General features: G+C 39.4%; 2 protein-coding genes across 7 annotated transcripts in view; both read right to left on the bottom strand.

Moving 5' to 3' along the window:
• Positions 1–1,048: 1,048 nt before the first annotated feature.
• Positions 1,049–18,818, bottom strand: part of LOC118219944 (oocyte zinc finger protein XlCOF6-like) — a 40,327-nt gene continuing 22,557 nt past the window's right edge. The window contains exons 1-2 of one of the 2 annotated variants that reach the window (XM_035403454.1): positions 7,356–7,508; positions 1,049–4,143 (exon numbers count right to left, since the gene is read on the bottom strand). In XM_035403454.1, the coding sequence (XP_035259345.1) occupies positions 1,783–4,143; positions 7,356–7,367 (2,373 nt within the window). In that variant the 5' untranslated portion in view covers positions 7,368–7,508 and the 3' untranslated portion in view covers positions 1,049–1,782. Of the gene's footprint in view, positions 4,144–7,355; positions 7,509–18,818 lie in introns of those variants that run through there. The other variant, XM_035403451.1, reaches the window with a different exon arrangement.
• LOC118219950 (zinc finger protein 708-like) lies at positions 11,363–17,199 on the bottom strand. Of its 5 annotated transcripts, none has more exons than XM_035403477.1 (3): positions 16,983–17,198; positions 16,842–16,881; positions 11,363–14,623 (listed from the first exon to the last, which is right to left on the bottom strand). In XM_035403477.1, the coding sequence occupies exon 3, from the start codon at positions 14,588–14,590 to the stop codon at positions 12,323–12,325; it is 2,268 nt and encodes a 755-aa protein (XP_035259368.1). In that variant the 5' UTR covers positions 14,591–14,623; positions 16,842–16,881; positions 16,983–17,198; the 3' UTR covers positions 11,363–12,322. The 5 variants fall into 5 exon arrangements, with proteins under 5 accessions (XP_035259368.1, XP_035259367.1, XP_035259369.1 ...); XM_035403476.1 differs by having other exon boundaries at positions 16,830–16,881; positions 16,983–17,196; XM_035403478.1 differs by lacking the exon at positions 16,842–16,881 and having other exon boundaries at positions 16,983–17,199.

Here is an 18,818-nt window from a genome sequence, read left to right as displayed (position 1 = left end):
ATGAGAAGGCTCTGATGCAAAGTCCCTTTATCCTGTAGAAAAGCTTTATTTATTTTTTTACCAGAATAATTTGAAATTAATATGCATGTTGGATTTAAACAATTAAAATAATATATGTGGCTTAGAATTATAATGTTCACAATGGGAAGAGAAAACTTTAAAAACATATTATTATATATTTGAAGTTGTTTAAAAATATTAATTTATAATTTCATCATCTAGCAAGGGATTTTTTGCCAAAGCAACTTACAAAAGTACATTTTGCATGCTAAGCAAACTTCTCACACTGACTGGTTACATTAATTCAGTTTCTGAATTTAATCTGTTGTTGAAAGGAACATGATGAACCACTGTGGTAATGACTTTTCACAATTATGATTTTTTTTCTGGTATCACTTCAAACCATATGGGGTATTTTGAACCATTCCTCAATAAACAAACTCACACAACACTCCTTTTTACAGTATTTTTGGCCAAGATTATGAACCAAATATTAAATATTTCAATGATAAATATTGAGGCCAGCTGAAAGTTTTGATATTTTTCAACAGAAACTCAAAACATTCCTTTTTACCTTCGCTTCAATATGATTTTCTTTGTTTTCTGGAATACAATTTTTTTTATATAGCCATTTATTTTACGATTTTTATCTTAAATTTTCATGTGCACCACTGTTTTTTTGGTCGCTATTGAAATTTTATTTAAAAAATTTTAAAAAGCAATTCCCATAGTGTGTGAATGAATATATACAACCCTGAATTGATATTCCGGTGGAAATTTACATGAGATTTTGTTAAATAACAAGTCCCAAGCTCAAGACATGTGTAGGGTTTTTCACTGTTATGCCAGCAGCCATACCACCACACACTCTGCTCCTGTCAACTGTCTGAAGCTAAGCAGGTGTGGGCTTGGTTAGTACTTGGATGGGAGACCACCAGGAAGTGGAAGTGGAAGTGGAAGTGGTGTTGGTAGGCCAGCATGGGGCAATCTTCCCTCTGGTTAAATAAAACCCCAATGCACCAGTCCAGTGACGGGGACACTGTGCTGTAGGAGATGCTGCGTTTCGGATGAGACGTTAAACCGAGGTCCTGACTCACTGCAGTCATTAAAGATCCCATGACACTATTCGCAAAGAGTAGGGGGTTCCCTGGTGTCCTGGCTAAAATCCAAGATTTGGCTCTCGCCAAAACTTGCCACCTCATCATCCCGATTTAATTGGCTAAAAAACGTTCTCTCCCTCCAGTGGAGCTGCTCAGTGGCCAACAATGGAGGATTGTGGTTGTGCTGGGCAGCTCCCAGGTGTGAATGTGTATCAGTGTGAAGCAGGGCGTTCCTGTAAAAGAGCATCCGTGCACAGTGAACCTACCCTGGTTAAAAAAAAAGGTTCAATAAAAAGCAAATAAATTCTCTGGTGTTTAATGTAGATTTTGGGGAAAAAAAGACACACTGAGGACTTTCGCTGGGAATTTTACCTCGTGGCAATTATGATGCAACAATGACAAACCTACCCACTGACCCACATCAATGGTCTGTCATTTGTTTATCAGAAAGCATTGTTTCTGAAAAACACATCCCAAAATAAATACATTTCTTTTGGGCTTTTCATCTGTATGAATTATCTGGCACAATGTTCAGTTTCCTGCACTGTATACACTCATAGGCAAACTTTATATTAAGACACTTACAACACTAAATACAAAAGTAGTACTCTTCATCCATAAGAACATGCTGACAAATATTTAAATTAGTTTATGTATTCAAACATTTCCCACACCGAGTACACTAACAGTAGGCCTTTTTACCTATATGAATCTCCTTGTGACGATTTAAATCAATTTTTCGGGAAAAACAATTCCCACACTCAGTACATTTGTATGGCTTTTTACCTGAATGAATTTTCTTGTGGCGATTTAAAATAGATGTTGTAGAAAAGCACTTCCCACACTGAGAACATTTGCAGGGCTTTTCACCTGAATGAATTTTCTTGTGGCTATTTAATGCACCTATGTGATAAAAACACTTCCCACACTCAGTACATCTGTAGGGATTTTCACCTGTATGAATCATCTTGTGGCGATTTAAAGCACTTTTCTGTGAAAAACACTTTCCACACAGAGTACATGTGTATGGCTTTTCACCTGTATGAATCACCTTGTGGCGATTTAAAGCACTTTTCTGTGAAAAACACTTTCCACACAGAGTACATGTGTATGGCTTTTCACCTGTATGAACAATCTTGTGGTCATTTAAAATACTTACTCGGGAAAAACACTTACCACACTCAGGACATTTGTAGGGCTTTTCACCTGAATGAATTTTCTGGTGGCTATTTAAAATAGATGTTGTAGAAAAGCACTTCCCACACAGAGGACATTTGTAAGGCTTTTTACCTGCATGAATCATCTTGTGGTGATTTAATGCACCTATGCGGGAAAAACACTTCCCACACTCAGTACATTTGTACGGCTTTTCACCTGTGTGAATCATCTTGTGGCGATTTAAAGCACTTTTCTGTGAAAAACACTTTCCACACAGAGTACATGTGTATGGCTTTTCACCTGTATGAATCATCTTGTGGCGATTTAAAGCACTTTCCTGTGAAAAACACTTTCCACACAGAATACATATGTATGGCCTTTCACCTGTATGAACAATCTTGTGGTCATTTAAAATACTTACTCGGGAAAAACACTTTCCACACTGAGCACATACGTGTGGCTTTTCACCTGTATGAACAATCTTGTGGTCATTTAAAATACTCACTCGGGAAAAACACTTCCCACACTCAGTACATTTGTACGGCTTTTCACCTAAATGAATTTTCTGGTGGCTACTTAAAATAGATGTTGTAGAAAAGCACTTTCCACACAGAGTACATTTGTAGGGCCTTTCACCTGTATGAATTTTCTGATGCCTATTTAACACAGATGATGTAGAAAAGCACTTCCCACACACACTACATTTGTAGGGCTTTTCTTGACTATGAAAATGATGGTGGGTATTTAATTGAGATGATGTGGAAAAGCTATTTCCACACTGAGAACATTTGTAGGGCTTTTCACGAGTATGAAAACGATGGTGGGTATTTAATTGAGATGATGTGGAAAAGCAATTTCCACACTGAGAACATTTGTAGGGCTTTTCCCCTGTATGAATTCTCTGGTGGGTATTTAAATTAAATTTTCTGGAAAAGCACTTCTCACACTGAAAACATTTGTAGGGTCTTTTACCTGTATGGACTTGGTGATGGCTATTTAAACCAGATTTGGTATTAAAACACTTCTCACACTGTGTGCATTTGTATGGCTTTTCACTGGTATTAATTTCACTGTTGTTACTATGAAATGTCTCATTTTGAAAGAAATTCAAAAGACTTGGGCTTTTACTTGAATTAGTGATCATGGGCTCAGTTTTCACATTCGTTCTGTGGCAAATATTTTTTTTGCTACTGCCAACACTTTTCTCGACAATTCTCGTCTGACTAATCTCATTGTTCATATGACAGTGATGATTTAAGTCCCCAAATTGGGTTGGGTGATCAGGAATTTCTTCTTTTTTACAGTCTGTGTTTGGCTGTCCTGCACACTGCCACGGTTCAGTCTGGTCGTTATGATCAACACCAGCTCCAGTCATCACAGCATTCATGAGACCACTCACTAAACTTTCAGCAGACTCACACTTAATTTGATCCGATTCAATATTAATATAATTAACATCCAGCAAGCCACTAATGTGTTCTGCATTATGGTATCCTCCATCATCAGTCTCCGTTTTTATTTGGTCAGCATGCAAACTGATTACATATCCCAGCTCTGTACTGTCGAGCCTCTCTGTCTTAAGATCTCCAGTGTGGGTGGAGCCCAGATCAGTTTCTGTTTTAATCAGTGATATGTGTGTGTGGTGTACATCACTGACCCCGCTGTGTGCTGTAACACACTCTGGCTCCAGTGTGTTGAGTCCTGGTGCAGCACACTCTGTCTCTGACTCTGCCATGTGGACACACTCCAGTCCACTGAGTTCCTCTTCTTTCTTTCTGATCCTGTGCTGCTCAGTGAGCTCTGGTAGTGTTCTCTCAGTGTCCTGTTTCAGACAGACTCCTGCCTGCATCATACTGCTGCTCAGAGGTGTGCAGACATGCAGCTCCTGGAGGGAAATAGGGGAAGGGATTTAGTCCTAATCAAACAGGCCGTACTGCAGCAGCTGCCACATTCTTTACAATATGCAGTCCTGCAGATACCTATCAGACCACAGGGATGTGTGCTTGCATTATGAGGTGGGAAACCCCACTTCCTCATTACTCATCTACCACCATGGTCTGAAGACGCATCTCTTCAGACTATACCTGGACTAACTGCCACCACTCTTCAGATCATTTCACTTAAATTCCCCTCTTTCATACCACTCATGTTAGGCTACATGTTCCTCCAGTCCAGCACTTATTGTACTTTGTATTATGGTCCTAATGTAGTAGCTTGTACTGCCCCCGAGTCTGATTTAGCATAAGTTAGGTCAAACTAATGTTCACTGTGTGAACTGGACAGTGTTCTTAGCTATGAATAACTGTACAAAACGAGTACTGTATCTTATCAAACCTGTGTTTTTTAGATGTTCCAATGACCTTGATATGCACTTTTGTACATCACTTTGGATAAAAGCACCAGCTAAGTAAATGTAATGTAACATTTTATGTATTATTTAATTATGTGATATTATGGTTTTATGTAGCCTGCCTATTGTTGGTTAATGTATACACCAACTCATCAGCAACGTGGTTGTAAGAAAGGCATTGTTATTCATGCTGAATAGCATCAGCATTATTTGTCATTGTATTGGAATATAATCGGTATATTTAAAGTGTATCGGTGTATATTTACAGTTGATGTAGCCTACGACAGTCCTGTTAACTATTCTGGCCGCAAAGGTTTCTGGGGCGCATCTAGCTCGTGTTTCAGAGCAGCGATGGTTTCCCGCACTGTCCTATTTTTTACAGTCTCTGGCACTGTCACAAGCTTGGGACCACCTATGTCTGCCATATTGTTTGCCCGCCATTTGGACTTTTTTAATTTCGGTGCGGAACAGCTGTAGCTCCAAATCTAAAGCGTTACGACATCTCGTAAACTCATTTACGGCAAGTGGCTAGAAGACATCCATGGCGAAACAACTAAGTAATCCGACATTACATTACATTATATTATAGGCATTTAGCAGACGCTCTTATCCAGAGCGACGTACAACAAGTGCATAGGTTCATGATGTAGAGGTGCAAAAGAAACACTAGAGTGAAGTAAGGATCGTAGTGCCAGAAGTGACCACATCGATCAGGACTCCAACCCTGTAGAGTAAGCTTGTTCAGCAAGCAAGAATCCTACCAAGTACAAACTAGCACTGGAATCACATCTAATCACACCTAATCAGACAAAAACAATCCTGCCAGATACACTAACAATCATATTATCCTAACTAGGTACAGTGAGCTGAACTATAGGCTAGGGAGGGGTGGGGAGAGGTGTAGCCTGAAGAGATGAGTCTTCAGTCTGCGTTTGAAGGTGGTGAGATTCTCTGCTGTTCTGACCGTCACGGGGAGGTCATTCCACCAGCGAGGGGCCAGGACAGACAGCAGACGGGAGCGGGAAGTACAGAGGTGGCAGAACGGAGAGGTCTGGCTGGTGTGTAGGGTCTGATGATCCTCTGAATGTACCCTGGTGCTGACCCCTTAGCTGCCTGGTATGCAAGCACCAAGGTCTTAAATTTGATGCGAGCCATAACAGGCAGCCAGTGGAGGTCAGTGAGCAGGGGGGTGACATGGGAATGTCTGGGGAGGTTGTAGACCAGACGCGCTGCAGCATTCTGGATGAGCTGCAGGGGTCTGATGGCGGATGCTGGCAGACCAGCCAGTAGTGAGTTGCAGTAGTCCAGGCGGGATAGGACCATCACTTGAACCAGGAGCTGGGTTGCGTAGGTGGTGAGGAAGGGGCGGATTCTCCGGATGTTGTACAGGAAGAACCTGCACGTTCGACTCACCGCCGTGATGTTCTGGGAGAGACCGTCAGGTCTAGTTTTTATCAGTGAGGGGAGGGTCTGAACTTCATAATGGACAATATTATCTATCTGGGCATTCATAAAAATATTCTTTCACCACTCAAAAATCGTATTCCGTCATAGCAACAAGATAAACCCGACAATAGCCCTAAGATATGCCAATACGGCAGTGAAAACGCTGCTCACTGAGTAACGAAATAAACGAGACAACGTTTTAAAAAATGAAGGCATGTCATTCTACAGTCAATATCTGGGACTATATATTGAATAAATATACAACATTACCATTGGTTTTACAGGTAGAGATGTCCCTTTTGAACTTTTTAAAAACATTTTTAAAATTTCCAATTTGAATGCCCTACGCTGAGGGAAATCGTCCGACGCGAATTTACCACCTCCGTCAATTGTAATGAAAACGTGCGTTTCAAAATATGCACTTCCACGGCAAAAGAAATGTCAGCCTGTTTAAGTATTCTAGCAAACATCCCATACATAGACTTCCGCTAAGCAACGAACGCCAGTTTCTAGTATGCCACTAGAATTACCTAATATTAAAATTCAGTTCGGTTTTTAAGTCAACATTGTGTCACAGCATGTTTGCTATCGCGGTGATTGAACTTTTGCAGGCACAACTCCAGTGTCACCGTAGATGGAGAAATAATATACATGTCACAGCCAGAATTGAGTATTCAGCCAAGCCACTGTGTATTTTGGTTTTGTGTGCGTGCAACAATTTAGTTGAAAATAAAATTATTTGTGTCTTATCGGACCATGGCTCTATTTGTTGACACAAAGTAAGCACTAAGACTTTATGCTGATAGACAAACGTGGGTACTAGTGTTTACATTTTCTACAGCCCGCCCAAGATGCGTTCTAAAAATAGGTGCCTCTCCATGCTGTGGATCGATTTTGGAATCGAGCACATTGAACATTATGCGATCGGTCGATGTGTGAAATAACTGAAAATCACTATCCCTCGTGTAGGCTACACCCCATACACACAGTCTTATCCTCATCCGTAAAAAGTCAACATATATTTGCAAGACAAACCATGGTGCAGCATGTTGTTAAGATGAGACTACTTCACGCATTTCTATAAGTGAATCCTATTCTAGCCACAAAACTACACCAGTTCTTATCATAGTGCGTACAAGGGAACCGGAGAGGGTAGATGTGGCCAGGCAATGAAGCCTAGGAAGTAACGGGATATCGTAAGTAAACACTGCAGAATGGAACGCAGCCCGATTTGAAAATTACTGGTGAACAAAATTAACAGAACCGTTAAAGGATCAAGGGTATTAGGCAAAAAAACTTACCGGTTTGGTCATTAATAAATTACTTAATTTAACTGGATATAACTTGATACAATTCTCGGAGGCGAGTAATCCACTGTCCTAGTTCGCCATATCTGTTTGTTTGTTAAAAAAAAAAAAAAAAAAAACGAAGTCGGAGTTCTGTAGAACAACCTGCATCTTCCAGCGCAGTTTCCGGAACGAGCTTCTTCGATGGTGTTTATTGGCAGCCGATAATATGAACGGAAGATACATTACCGCCACCTACTGTGCTGGAGTGTGGCGCAGATTAGGCGTGGTTTCTGATTGATCAGGTGGTCAGGCAAGAGAGCAAAAAGAGCAAAGAGACACCAGGCCTGAACCCCCAAATAGCAAGGTTAAAAAAAAACTCCCAGTGGGGAGAAAACCCTCAAACAGTGGCGAGAAAAAACTCCCCAATGGGAAGAAATCTTGACAAAGCGGGAGCCCATCCTCCACTGGTCACCCTGGTGTAAAGCAGTGGTTTTCAACCCTGGTCCTGGGGGCACACTGTGTATGCTTGGTTTTCGTTCCAACCACAGTTGCAATCTTAGAATTTTAACAAGCTATTATTTTTCCTTAATTGGGTGCTTCTCATGTCAGAGGGATTATTTGCCCACTTAAGCCACCTTGTGTCAGAAATAGCTATGCATGCCATAAAGAATAAAAGTCCCATATTCACATTGCGCTATACTGGAGACAATTACGTAAAGAAGTTAAAAAAAACTTTTTAACTAATCAAAATAAAGACTGAGGCAAATCAACAGGTTCCTAATTGGGAAAAGTGTGGACACCTGGCCACTAAATCTAATCACTTGAACAAAGAATTCAAAAACAAAGAAAATAATGACGAGTCAAACCTGTATTGTGCTAATTAGTTTAAGGGAAATAATATGCACTTAAAGCACTTAAACACGTGTTCAGCAACCTAATTAGGAGCCTATTAATTCCCCTTGTTAATTTGATCTGTTAAAAATGTTACCTCTTTTCAAGTGATTGTTTGCAATCACTTTAAAAGCAACACAATAACATAATGGGATTTTATTCTTCATGCCATGCATAGCAATTTCTGAAATAATGTGGCTTAGGTGAGGTGAAAGCTAACAGGAATAGACCAAATGGTATAGTTCAGAGTAGTGCAGTTTAGAGGAGCCGGATGATGGATCTGGAGCTGCAGACAGTGTCAAGGCATGGGCAGGGAAGGAACAGGGCTGAAGCAGTACATGGCCATGAAGTGAAAAGGGGGACTGGCGCAATCTTAAAATAGTCTATGACAGCAAAGTGGGACACTAGCATCCACACTACATATTATAGAGTTATTTTGCGAATATGAGGAACAATTTCGTACATAAAAATGTCTAGGATGATTTGTGAATCGTGATTTCACATTCTAACCTCAATGATGTAATCTAGCTAATATTGTAGCGCTACTGCCAGGAATACATCTTTTGCATCACAAACTGACTAGGGCAGGCTGAATCCATGAAAAGGTTTCTCCATTAAGCACTTCTGATATAGTGTGTGGATTGCGAACAATTTACATGCATGTTGGGATGGCAGGTATGCCATCTCGCCAAGTTACGCCTTGGTGGTGCGGTATGCCCCATACCTATACAGCACGGAGAGTTTTCCCCTTTTCTGGGTTTCCTGTACAGAAATAACCACACTGACCACAGAATCTCAGACTGTAAAAATATTCATTTTTGTACCTTTTGACCCTATTTCAACAGACAGAATTCACAAACAACTTCGCTAGTCTGCATGTGAAGGAGTGGCCCTTCACAAGCTTGTTAATTGTTTAACTGATTGTATTTATTGTTTAATTAAATGGTTTAATTTAATTGATTTGATTTGTTAATTGGAGGCAACTGAAACCCAGCTGCAACTGATTGGCTCAGCCTATTTAAGTGTCTGTTAGTAGGGACAGAGGGAGAGAAGGTGAGCCACTAACAGTTGTACTGCTGGTATTTAAAAAAAAAAAAAATTTAGTCCTTTTTACAAGTCTTGTTTTACGCAGTTGTTTTTAAGCCTTTTTTTATACTGCACAACAAAGCTCAAATTTTAGGGGATTTAGCGTTTTCTTATTCTTTTTCCTGCCAGATTACATCATCACAATGTCTCTCCATTGAACATTTACCGACACCAGCCAATCCTTTACCTACACCAGACAATTAAAATATCTCACACACGCAAAATGGACTTATCCTTTTGCCCAAGAAAATTTCCTGTCAGAACAGCTAGTAAGTTCATGGCTCACTGGTAACGTTGCGGACTTGGGACTGCTGAACTTCAGGATTGAATCCCACCTGAGACTCGTCCAAAACTCTCATTTCTTATGCATGCTTATTTTCTCACTCATAATTAGCCACTACTTTTCAACTATTGCTTTTGCAGCTGTATAATTCTTCTGGATCCTTCTGCACCAAATCTTTCACCGAACATATACACTATTATTCAATTAACTGGCTGAATTTGCTTTCAATGTGAATGTTTTCTAGCTGGCTGCAGTACAGCCAGGCCACATAGAATACAACCAGAGCTGAGACTGCCTTTTTTTAAACCACAAGCACATTTCACAAAGAAAATTCATGCCCACCATATACTAGGTTTTAATCTTACAAACCTATCCAGACACATTTGCCCCAATCATGTACTATAGGCTTGATATTCTGATGAAGTGTTGCCAACTAAGAACAATAGTGCAATTTCCTCTGCAATGTTAAACAATTACATATCTTCTTTCTGGACAGAATATTCAAAACAAAACAATTTCATTCATGCATTTCATTCAAGATGTGCTTCCCAAAGCGATGCATGTATGCAGTTCATTAAACATATTGAGTAGTAATTCAAAAAAACATACATTGCTGTAAAACAGCTCAAATTATTCCCACTATAAATGCACACTTCGATATAGCACATGCTTTGAATGACCACGTTCTCTTCACGTGGTAAGATTAAAAAACACAGGGCCAAGAAAAAAGAATTGAAAGATTTTAGGAAGCATTGGGTAGCAGCATTGCATTTCATGTGTGTTAGCTAAGGCAGTCAATATTGTTTATTGTAACTTGGTGCAATTTTGATATCAGTACATCTAATGGCAGGATTAGCTTTTGCGAGTGTTAATGACTTATACCGCTTTGTGTGTGTGAGTCACTTGGCATTTTTCTACATTGAAAACGTGTTTTTCTTCAGATTCAAATGACTGCGCAGGTTGACACTTCAGGGCTGCACAACCTGGAAGAGTTTTTCCCCAATAGCGAGCCCCAAGGCATCTCCGAATCAGTGCACTGGCCAACTACCGAGTATACAACTTGCACACTCAATAGTAGGGAAGTGTGCCAATTCGGACACATCCCCAGTATGATTTGTTGAAACTTCCCCTTTGCCATTGTAGCTTGGCAGTTTTTGATGCGCAAAAAAAAAAAAATCAGGATTTCTGCCCATATACTGATACACAATCTGCATTAATTACCGTCTTTGGATACTGGTTGTATTATGTATTTTTGCTATTTTTTCATTGTCAGATGGAGTAAGAGACTAGCATGATCAACAAAATGGCTATATGAGGAAATTTCAAAGAATGCTACAACCTTTAAGAGGCACAAAACCTTTTATTGACACAAAAGATTTATACTGTATACTGACCAGAAGTCAGAAAATGAAAATAATTGATATATTATGCCAATGTTTATGATGATTATGAATATGGTGATGAGGACCAATGCATGTTCCTAATGTTCTTCTAAATATTAATAAAATGCCAAAAATAAATCGCCTGAAATAAATTCCTTAGAATGTTCAATAATTGAATCAGATGAGTTTTAGAAAACATTCATTATTAAAAAAGTTTGCATGTTCTGACACATTAAAAAAACGATTAAAACGATTAATACAATTCACACCCCATATGAGTCAAACATATTGTACAATTGAACAAAGTGTTACAAGTTATGGACAGCAGGAATTCATCTACATTTATACACAGGAAGCAAAGGAGAAAGCATGACACATTGAAGATCATGAGAGTTTATGCAAATATTTACATGGCAGAGGCCATGGACTGAGAACATTCACAGTGTAAAATTATTTCATGCAGAACTGATAAACAACAAAAAATATTAAAGAGTGAAACAAAGATCCACAACTAATGTATGATAAAACATGCTGTCAAAAATTGAATAATTACATAGTAGTTTTAGCACACATACACATTAAAGCCTCTACATTGGCAGTAGCAGGAAAAATGCCAGAGCCATAAGTTCATTTTTAGAATACAAGTTTGCAACACATATTCAGAATACAAGTTTGCAATAAAGATAACAATTTCTTTCTACAGTGCATCCAAACTGTTTTAAAATTGTTTTTTTTTTTTCAAACAAGTTACCCTAGTGCCAATTCAATCATCAAAAAATAACAGCCTTCCAAATACAAGGGAATTATTTTCAAAAAAACAAAATGGTCAAACACGTGTTATTAAAGAAAAATGGGATCCCGGCTTGCCCCAGTTGTTTTCAACTGCTTGTCTAGAATATGATCAACCAGGAAAAGTATACACTGCGCTACTATACAACAGGAAAGGTTCTCAAAAACTGCAGTTGCAAGATTAAAAAATTAATTCATTACAAGCGCAAAGTTCCACAACCTCATATTGGAAAAAGCTGGCAATTTTATACTATATGCTTGATTTAGACAGTTCAACTGCATGATAGCAAATTATAATGGTTCATAATATTAACAGAAATAAAACCAAAGTGAATGTATGTTTATATATATATAAAGTGATATATACATAAATTGTATATGTGAGCCCAAATAATTAATTCCATTAGGTTTAGTTCAACATTGGAAAATTCCACAAGTCAAACACAGGCTCTGAACAGAATACAGATTAGGGCTTTTAATCTGTACGCTCATTAATATTAAACTTGTATTTTGTATTAAAACATTTCCAACACAGGAGTACACTAATTCTAGATGTTTTCACCTGAATGAACAATCTTGTGGCTATTTAAATAACTTTTCTTTGAAAAACACTTCCCACAGTGAGGACAATTGTATCGCTTTTGACCTGAATGAATCATCATGTGGTTCTTTAAAACACTATTTCGAGAAAAACACTTCCCACACTCTGCACATTGGTAGGGTTTTTCACCTGAATGAATCACCATGTGGCCATTTAAAATACTATTTCGGGAAAAACACTTCCCACATTGAGTACATTCAAAGGGCTTTTCACCTGTATGAATTCTCGCGTGTCTATCTAAATCAGTTTTTGTATAGAAACACTTATCACACTGAATACATGCGTAGGGCCTTTCACCTGTATGAATTCTCACGTGCCTATTTAAACCATATTTGGAATGAAAACACATTGTACACTGTGTACATTGGTAGGGTTTTTCACTTGAATGAATTACCTTATGGTAATTAAAGGCACTTCTCAATGAGAAACACTTCCCACACTCAGTACATTTGTAGGGTTTTTCACCCGTATGAATCATCTTGTGGTCATTTAAAACACTATTTTGGGAAAAACACTTCCCACACTCAGTACATTTGTAGGGTTTTTCACCCGTATGAACCATTTCGTGGCACTTTAAAGCCTGTTTCTGTCTAAAACACTTCTCACACTGATTACATTTATATGGCTTTTCGCCTGTATGAATCATCTTATGATAAGTTAAAAGACTTTTCTTTGAAAAACATTTCCCACACTGAGTGCATTTGTTCAGGTTTTTATTTGAATTAGGTATCATGGGTGCCGTATGAATACTCTGGTGGCGAATTAAAGTACCTTGTTGGGTAAAGCACTTCCAACAGTGAATACATCTGTAGGGCTTTTCACCAGTATGAATTCTCATGTGTGTATTTAAATGAGATTTAACACTGAAACACTTATCACACTGAATACATCTGTAGGGCTTTTCACCTGTATGAATTCTCATGTGTGTATTTAAATATGATTTTAAAGTGAAACGCTTTTCACACTGAATACATTTGTAGGGTTTTTCACCTGTATGAGTTATTATGTGGATATTTAAGTCACCTTCCTGTGAAAAACACTTCTCACAATGTGTACACCTGTATGGCTTTTCACCTACACTAATTTCACTTTTATTTCTGCAAATTGTCTTCTGTTGAAAGAAATGCAATTGGTTGGGTTTTTTTGTTGAGTTAATTATCATGGGTGCTGTATGAATACTCCGGTGGCGATATAAATAAAACATTCGGGAAAATCCCTTCCCACACTCAGTACATTTGTAGGGTTTTTCACCTGTATGAGTCCTCTTGTGGGATATTAAAGTACTTTTCTGTGAAAAACACTTGTCACACTGTGTACACCTGTACGGCTTTTCGCCTGTATGAATCCTCTTGTGGACAATTAAAACACGTTTCTGTGAAAAACACTTCTCACACTGTGTACACCTATATGGCTTTTCACCTGTATTCATTTTTCTTTTATTTCTGTGAATTGTCTTCTTTTGAAAAAATAGGCTTGGGTCTTTATTTGACTTAATTATCATGGGTTGAGTTGTAACATTTGTTCCCTGGCAATCAATATGTTTTTTCCTATTGTTTGTACTTGTCTGTAGGACAATTCTGGGCTGAGTTTTCTCATTGTTTATGTCACAGTTATGATTTAAATCCCCACATTCGGTCAGCAGATGATGAATTTCTTCATTTTTACAGTTTTGGTTTGGCTCTCCTGCACATTGCCCTGATTCAGTCTGGTCTTTGTGACCAACAGCAGCTCCATTCATCACAGTATTCATGATATCACTCACCAAACATTCACTGGATTCATACTTGATTTTATCTGATTTAATATTACCATATTTAATATCCTGTAATTCACTGAAGTGTTCGATCTTAACATTTCCACCATCAACAGACTCGGTTTTGATTTGGTCAGGATGCAGATGGGCTACATATCCCAGCTCTGTACCGTCTCGGTTCTCTGTCTTAAGATCCCCAGTGTGGGAGGAGCCCAGATCAGTTTCTGTTTTAATCAGTGATGCGTGTGTGTGGTGTACATCACTGACCCTACTGTGTGCTGTAACACACTCTGGCTCCAGTGTCTTGAGTCCTGGTGCAGCACACTCGGTCTTTGATTCTGCCATGTGGACAGCCTCCAGTCCACCGAGTTCCTCTTCTTTCTGTCTGATCCTGTGCTGCTCAGTGAGCTCTGGTAGTGTTGTCTCAGTGTCCTGTCTCAGACAGACTCCTGCCTGCATCATACTGCTGCTCAAAGGTGTGCAGAAGTGCAGCTCCTGGAGGGAAACAGGGGAAGGGATTTATCCTAAATCAAACAGATCCTACTGCAGCAGCTTTACACTCTGCAGTCCCGCAGATGCCTGATTGACCACAGAGGATGCTCTTGCAATATGAGGAGGGGGAAACCGTCCCTTTCACTGTCCTGAGTGATACCAAGTCAAGTTTTTGCTTGAATTGTCACTTTGTGTGTTTTTTTTTTTGTGTTTTCTAATTGCAGAATCTTTGTTTCAGCTTTGTTGGTCAGTGAGAGAAGAAAACTCCTGCCACATAAAATCAAGAAAACACAAAATATTGAGGACAGGGCTGGGCGTAGCAATAAGGTGGCCTGAAGACTGAGCTGCATAAGGATAAGGACAATATCCCTCAGTCCATTCATGCCCCTGTCTTGGGTTGTGGAGGTGCGTTTAATTTAATTCTGTAATTAATGTAATTAAATTTTGTAATCCTTAATTACAAAACACAGTATAAATGTATAAATTGCTTATTGATGGATACAAAAATGCTACTTGGGAAATAGCTTTATCACTAAACCTTATTTTAAAAAACAGTTTGATTTTTGATAAGGATTTGACTATGACTATTAAGGAAAATAAAAATGCAGTGAAATAGGTCCATCATGAGATGCAGAGTGATTGAAAAGGGTGCATGGTGTTTCATTAAGAATTCATTTTTTCTCCCCTAAGAACTGGCTTTGAGCAACAACAAAAAAATCCAATTCCAGGCCTACTTAATGAATTCATTGTCAAATGTAGTTTAACTTTCTAATAATCTTAGACCACGCAGAAAAATGGCTTGAATTTCCACTAGTCTTAGAACATCCTTGTTGTCTACAGGGGTGGCTACTTAGAAGTAGCACATGACATAAGCACTTACTCATTGTGTGTATTTAATTTTAGCTATCTAGCTATAGCCCAATATCTGACCTGAGCTATCTGAACATTCTTAATAAGCCTGTACGTCCTGTCTCTCATACTGAGACTGAGAGAACGGACAAGCTGGCCCTCAGACAAATCACGCTCCACTACATGGCCTGATTAGTAGTGGTTTTCAGGAGAGATGGGTACGAGCAATGGATTGATCGATTACTCGTCGGAAACGTGCCTACTCGATCTTGCTGCTGGGCCGTTGTACAAGCGCGATAATGTCCGAGTGGTTGAGCATTATGCCTTTTGAATGCCCAGTGCTGAAGGAAATTGTCCGATGCGAATGTACTACCTCCGTCAATTGTAATGAAAACATACGTTTCAAAATATGCGATTCCAAGGCAAAGGAAATGTCAGCCTGCCTAAGTATTGTAGCAAAATAGCCTTTAGGCTACAACTAAGCAATGAACGCCACTGTCTAGCTGACAACACTCGACCGGGTTCCCTAATTTTAAAATTCAGTTCGGTTTTAAGTCAAAATTGTGTCACAGCATGATTGTTATCGTATGAGTGATTGAACTTATCATCATCATCCTTGCATTTATATAGCACTTTTCCGAATGCTCAAAAGTACTTTACAGCGACGAAAGGGAACTCACCTCACCCACCACCAATGAGTAGCACCCACCTGGTGATGCACGGCAGCCATTTTGGGCCAGAAAGCTCTCCAAACATTAGCGAAGTTGTTGAGGGAGAGAACTTTTTTTAAGCCAATTAAATCAGGGGATTTGGTGGGATTTTAGCCAGGACACCGGGGAACCCCCTACTTTGCGATAATTGTCATGGGATCTTTAAGAACTTTTTCAGGCACTACTCCCATATTCAACGCACATTGAGAAATACTATACATGTTTTCAGAATTGAGTATTCACAATTGTTTGTGGAAAATAACACTGTGACAATAAACACCGTCATGTTCCGATGAGACACAAAGTAAGCACTGAGACTTTATTATGATGGAAAAACTTGGGTACGGGTGTGCGATCATGCATTTTCTATAGCTAGGCTACAACCAATGCGGCCACCCGGTCAATGTGCGTTTTTTAAAAATAGATTCCTCTCCATGCTATAAATCGAGAACATTGAACATCATGCGATTAGTCCATCTGTGAAATAATTGAAAATCACCATCCCTAGTGTTCACCCCGACAGTCTTATCCTCATCCCTAAAAAAACACAAAGACAAACCATGGTGCAGCATATTGCCATAGACGGAGAATACTTCACCCTTTTCTAGAAGTGAACCCAATTCTAGCCACAGAAACACACAAGTTCTTACCATGGTGCGTACATAGGAACTGGAGAATGTAGATGCGGCCAGGCAATGAAGCCTAGGAAGAAACGGGATATCGTAGCCCGATTTGAAACTTACTGGTGAACAAAACTAACATAACCGTTAAAGCATCAGGATTATAGGAGAAAACAAACTTACCGATTAAGGTATTAGCCTAATTGATTACTTAAATTCATTCATTTAATTGGATATAACTTGGTACAGTTCTCGGCGGCGAATGATCCATTGAGCGTGTTCGCTATACCTGTGTTTTTTAAAAACCAAGTCGGAGTTTTGTAGACAACAACCGGAACCCGCATTTCCCGATGCAGTTTCCGGTGTTGTGCCGAGATTTGACTCCCTGCCGAAATTTGACTCCCCCTTGCGTGCACGCGCATACACTCTATCAGCATGTAGGCTAATACGTTACGGTCTTTGTTAGACGTTCGTCTTTCTTGGGTTGAGTTTACTTTGACTTGTATGCTTGCGTATACAGCAACCCTTGCAATACATGTATCTTAAGAATTCAATCGAAAAAAATGCTACTTTAAATAATAGGCTAGAAAGACAAGGACCATGGTTCTTGAAAGAAAAACATACATAGGACCTAATGCTGCTCTAGTAGCCTATATCGTGGGTGTTCCTATGACTTGTATTCCGAGTGCTTACAGCTTTGAAACTCCCTTTATTTCGTTTTACAACGTCAAAGCCTAATTTAAAGATAGGCTAATCATAAATTCCCCGCATTTCTGTCCACTTTATCCTATAATAAAGTAGATCATGGGAGAGCAGAAAATGAAGAATGGTTGCTAAATATGGTCTCAGAATGAAACAAAGTTCGACCCGATCAGATGTGAAAAGAACGACGTGTATGTAAATGACATAAAATAGACTGATTGGATATTTCCAAGAATAACGAACGTCCAACAAAGAGCTTAACATATTAGCCTACATGCTGATAGAGTGTATGCACGTGCACACGAGGGGGAGTCAAATTTCGGCAGGGAGTCAAATCTCGGCACAACACCGGAACGAGCTTCTTCGATGGTGTTTATTGGGAGCCACAGACTGCATGGAAGGTACATTACCGCCATCTACTGGAGTGTGGTGCAGATTAGGCGTGGTCAGATCAAGTGATCTGGAGAGAGCGCAAACAGATAAAACACCAGGCCTGAACCCCAAAATAGCAAGTACATTAGGTAAAAAAAAAAAAAACTCCCAGTGGGGAGAACACTCTCAAACAGCAACGAGAAAAAACTCCCCAATTGGAAGAAATCTCGAGGAGAACCTCGCTATAGAGGGGGAGCCCATCCTCCACTGGCCAGCCTGGTGTAAAGTACCAGACAGACAAATAAAATGGGATAAGCTGGTTAGCTGAGGTGAAAGCTAACAGGAATAGACCAAACGGTATAGTTCAGAGTAGTTCAGTTTAGAGGTACTGGATGATGGATCTGGAGCTGCAGACAGTGTAAAGGCATGGGCAGGGAAGGAACAGGGCGGAAGCTCCCCATGATGTCTTTGTAATCCATTCATCAGCTAGTCATAATCCCGTGTTCTATACAACGAACCAGAGTCTAGTGTTGAACTCTCCGCTGAGTATGATTAAAAAAACAACTCACCTACAACTTTATCAAATTGCAGCAAGGAAAATCACGAATTGATTATTATTCTTATATGTATTTCAGGTATAACTGGCTTGAAAATGTGACTGTGTAGCCCTTAGTTTGCTAGAAAAAGGCACGGATGGGAAAACTGAGAGGTGCGGTGGTTTCTGCAACTTCGGCAACCGAAGCAAGCGGTGACGTCCGTTCCATATCACAGAGTTCAGTGAGTGAGACCGAGGCCTTCACCGAATCAGCGCACTTGCCTACTATCGAGTATACAAGTTGCATACAACTTCCCTTTTGCCACTGTATCTTGGCAGTTTTTGATGCCAAAAATATCAGTATTTCTGCTCATATACTGATATACAATCTGCATGAATTATCTTCTTTG

This window comes from Anguilla anguilla, chromosome 2 (assembly GCF_013347855.1).
Source record: "Anguilla anguilla isolate fAngAng1 chromosome 2, fAngAng1.pri, whole genome shotgun sequence".
Classification (NCBI taxonomy): domain Eukaryota; kingdom Metazoa; phylum Chordata; class Actinopteri; order Anguilliformes; family Anguillidae; genus Anguilla; species Anguilla anguilla.
This window is presented reverse-complemented; position numbering and strand designations above follow the sequence as displayed.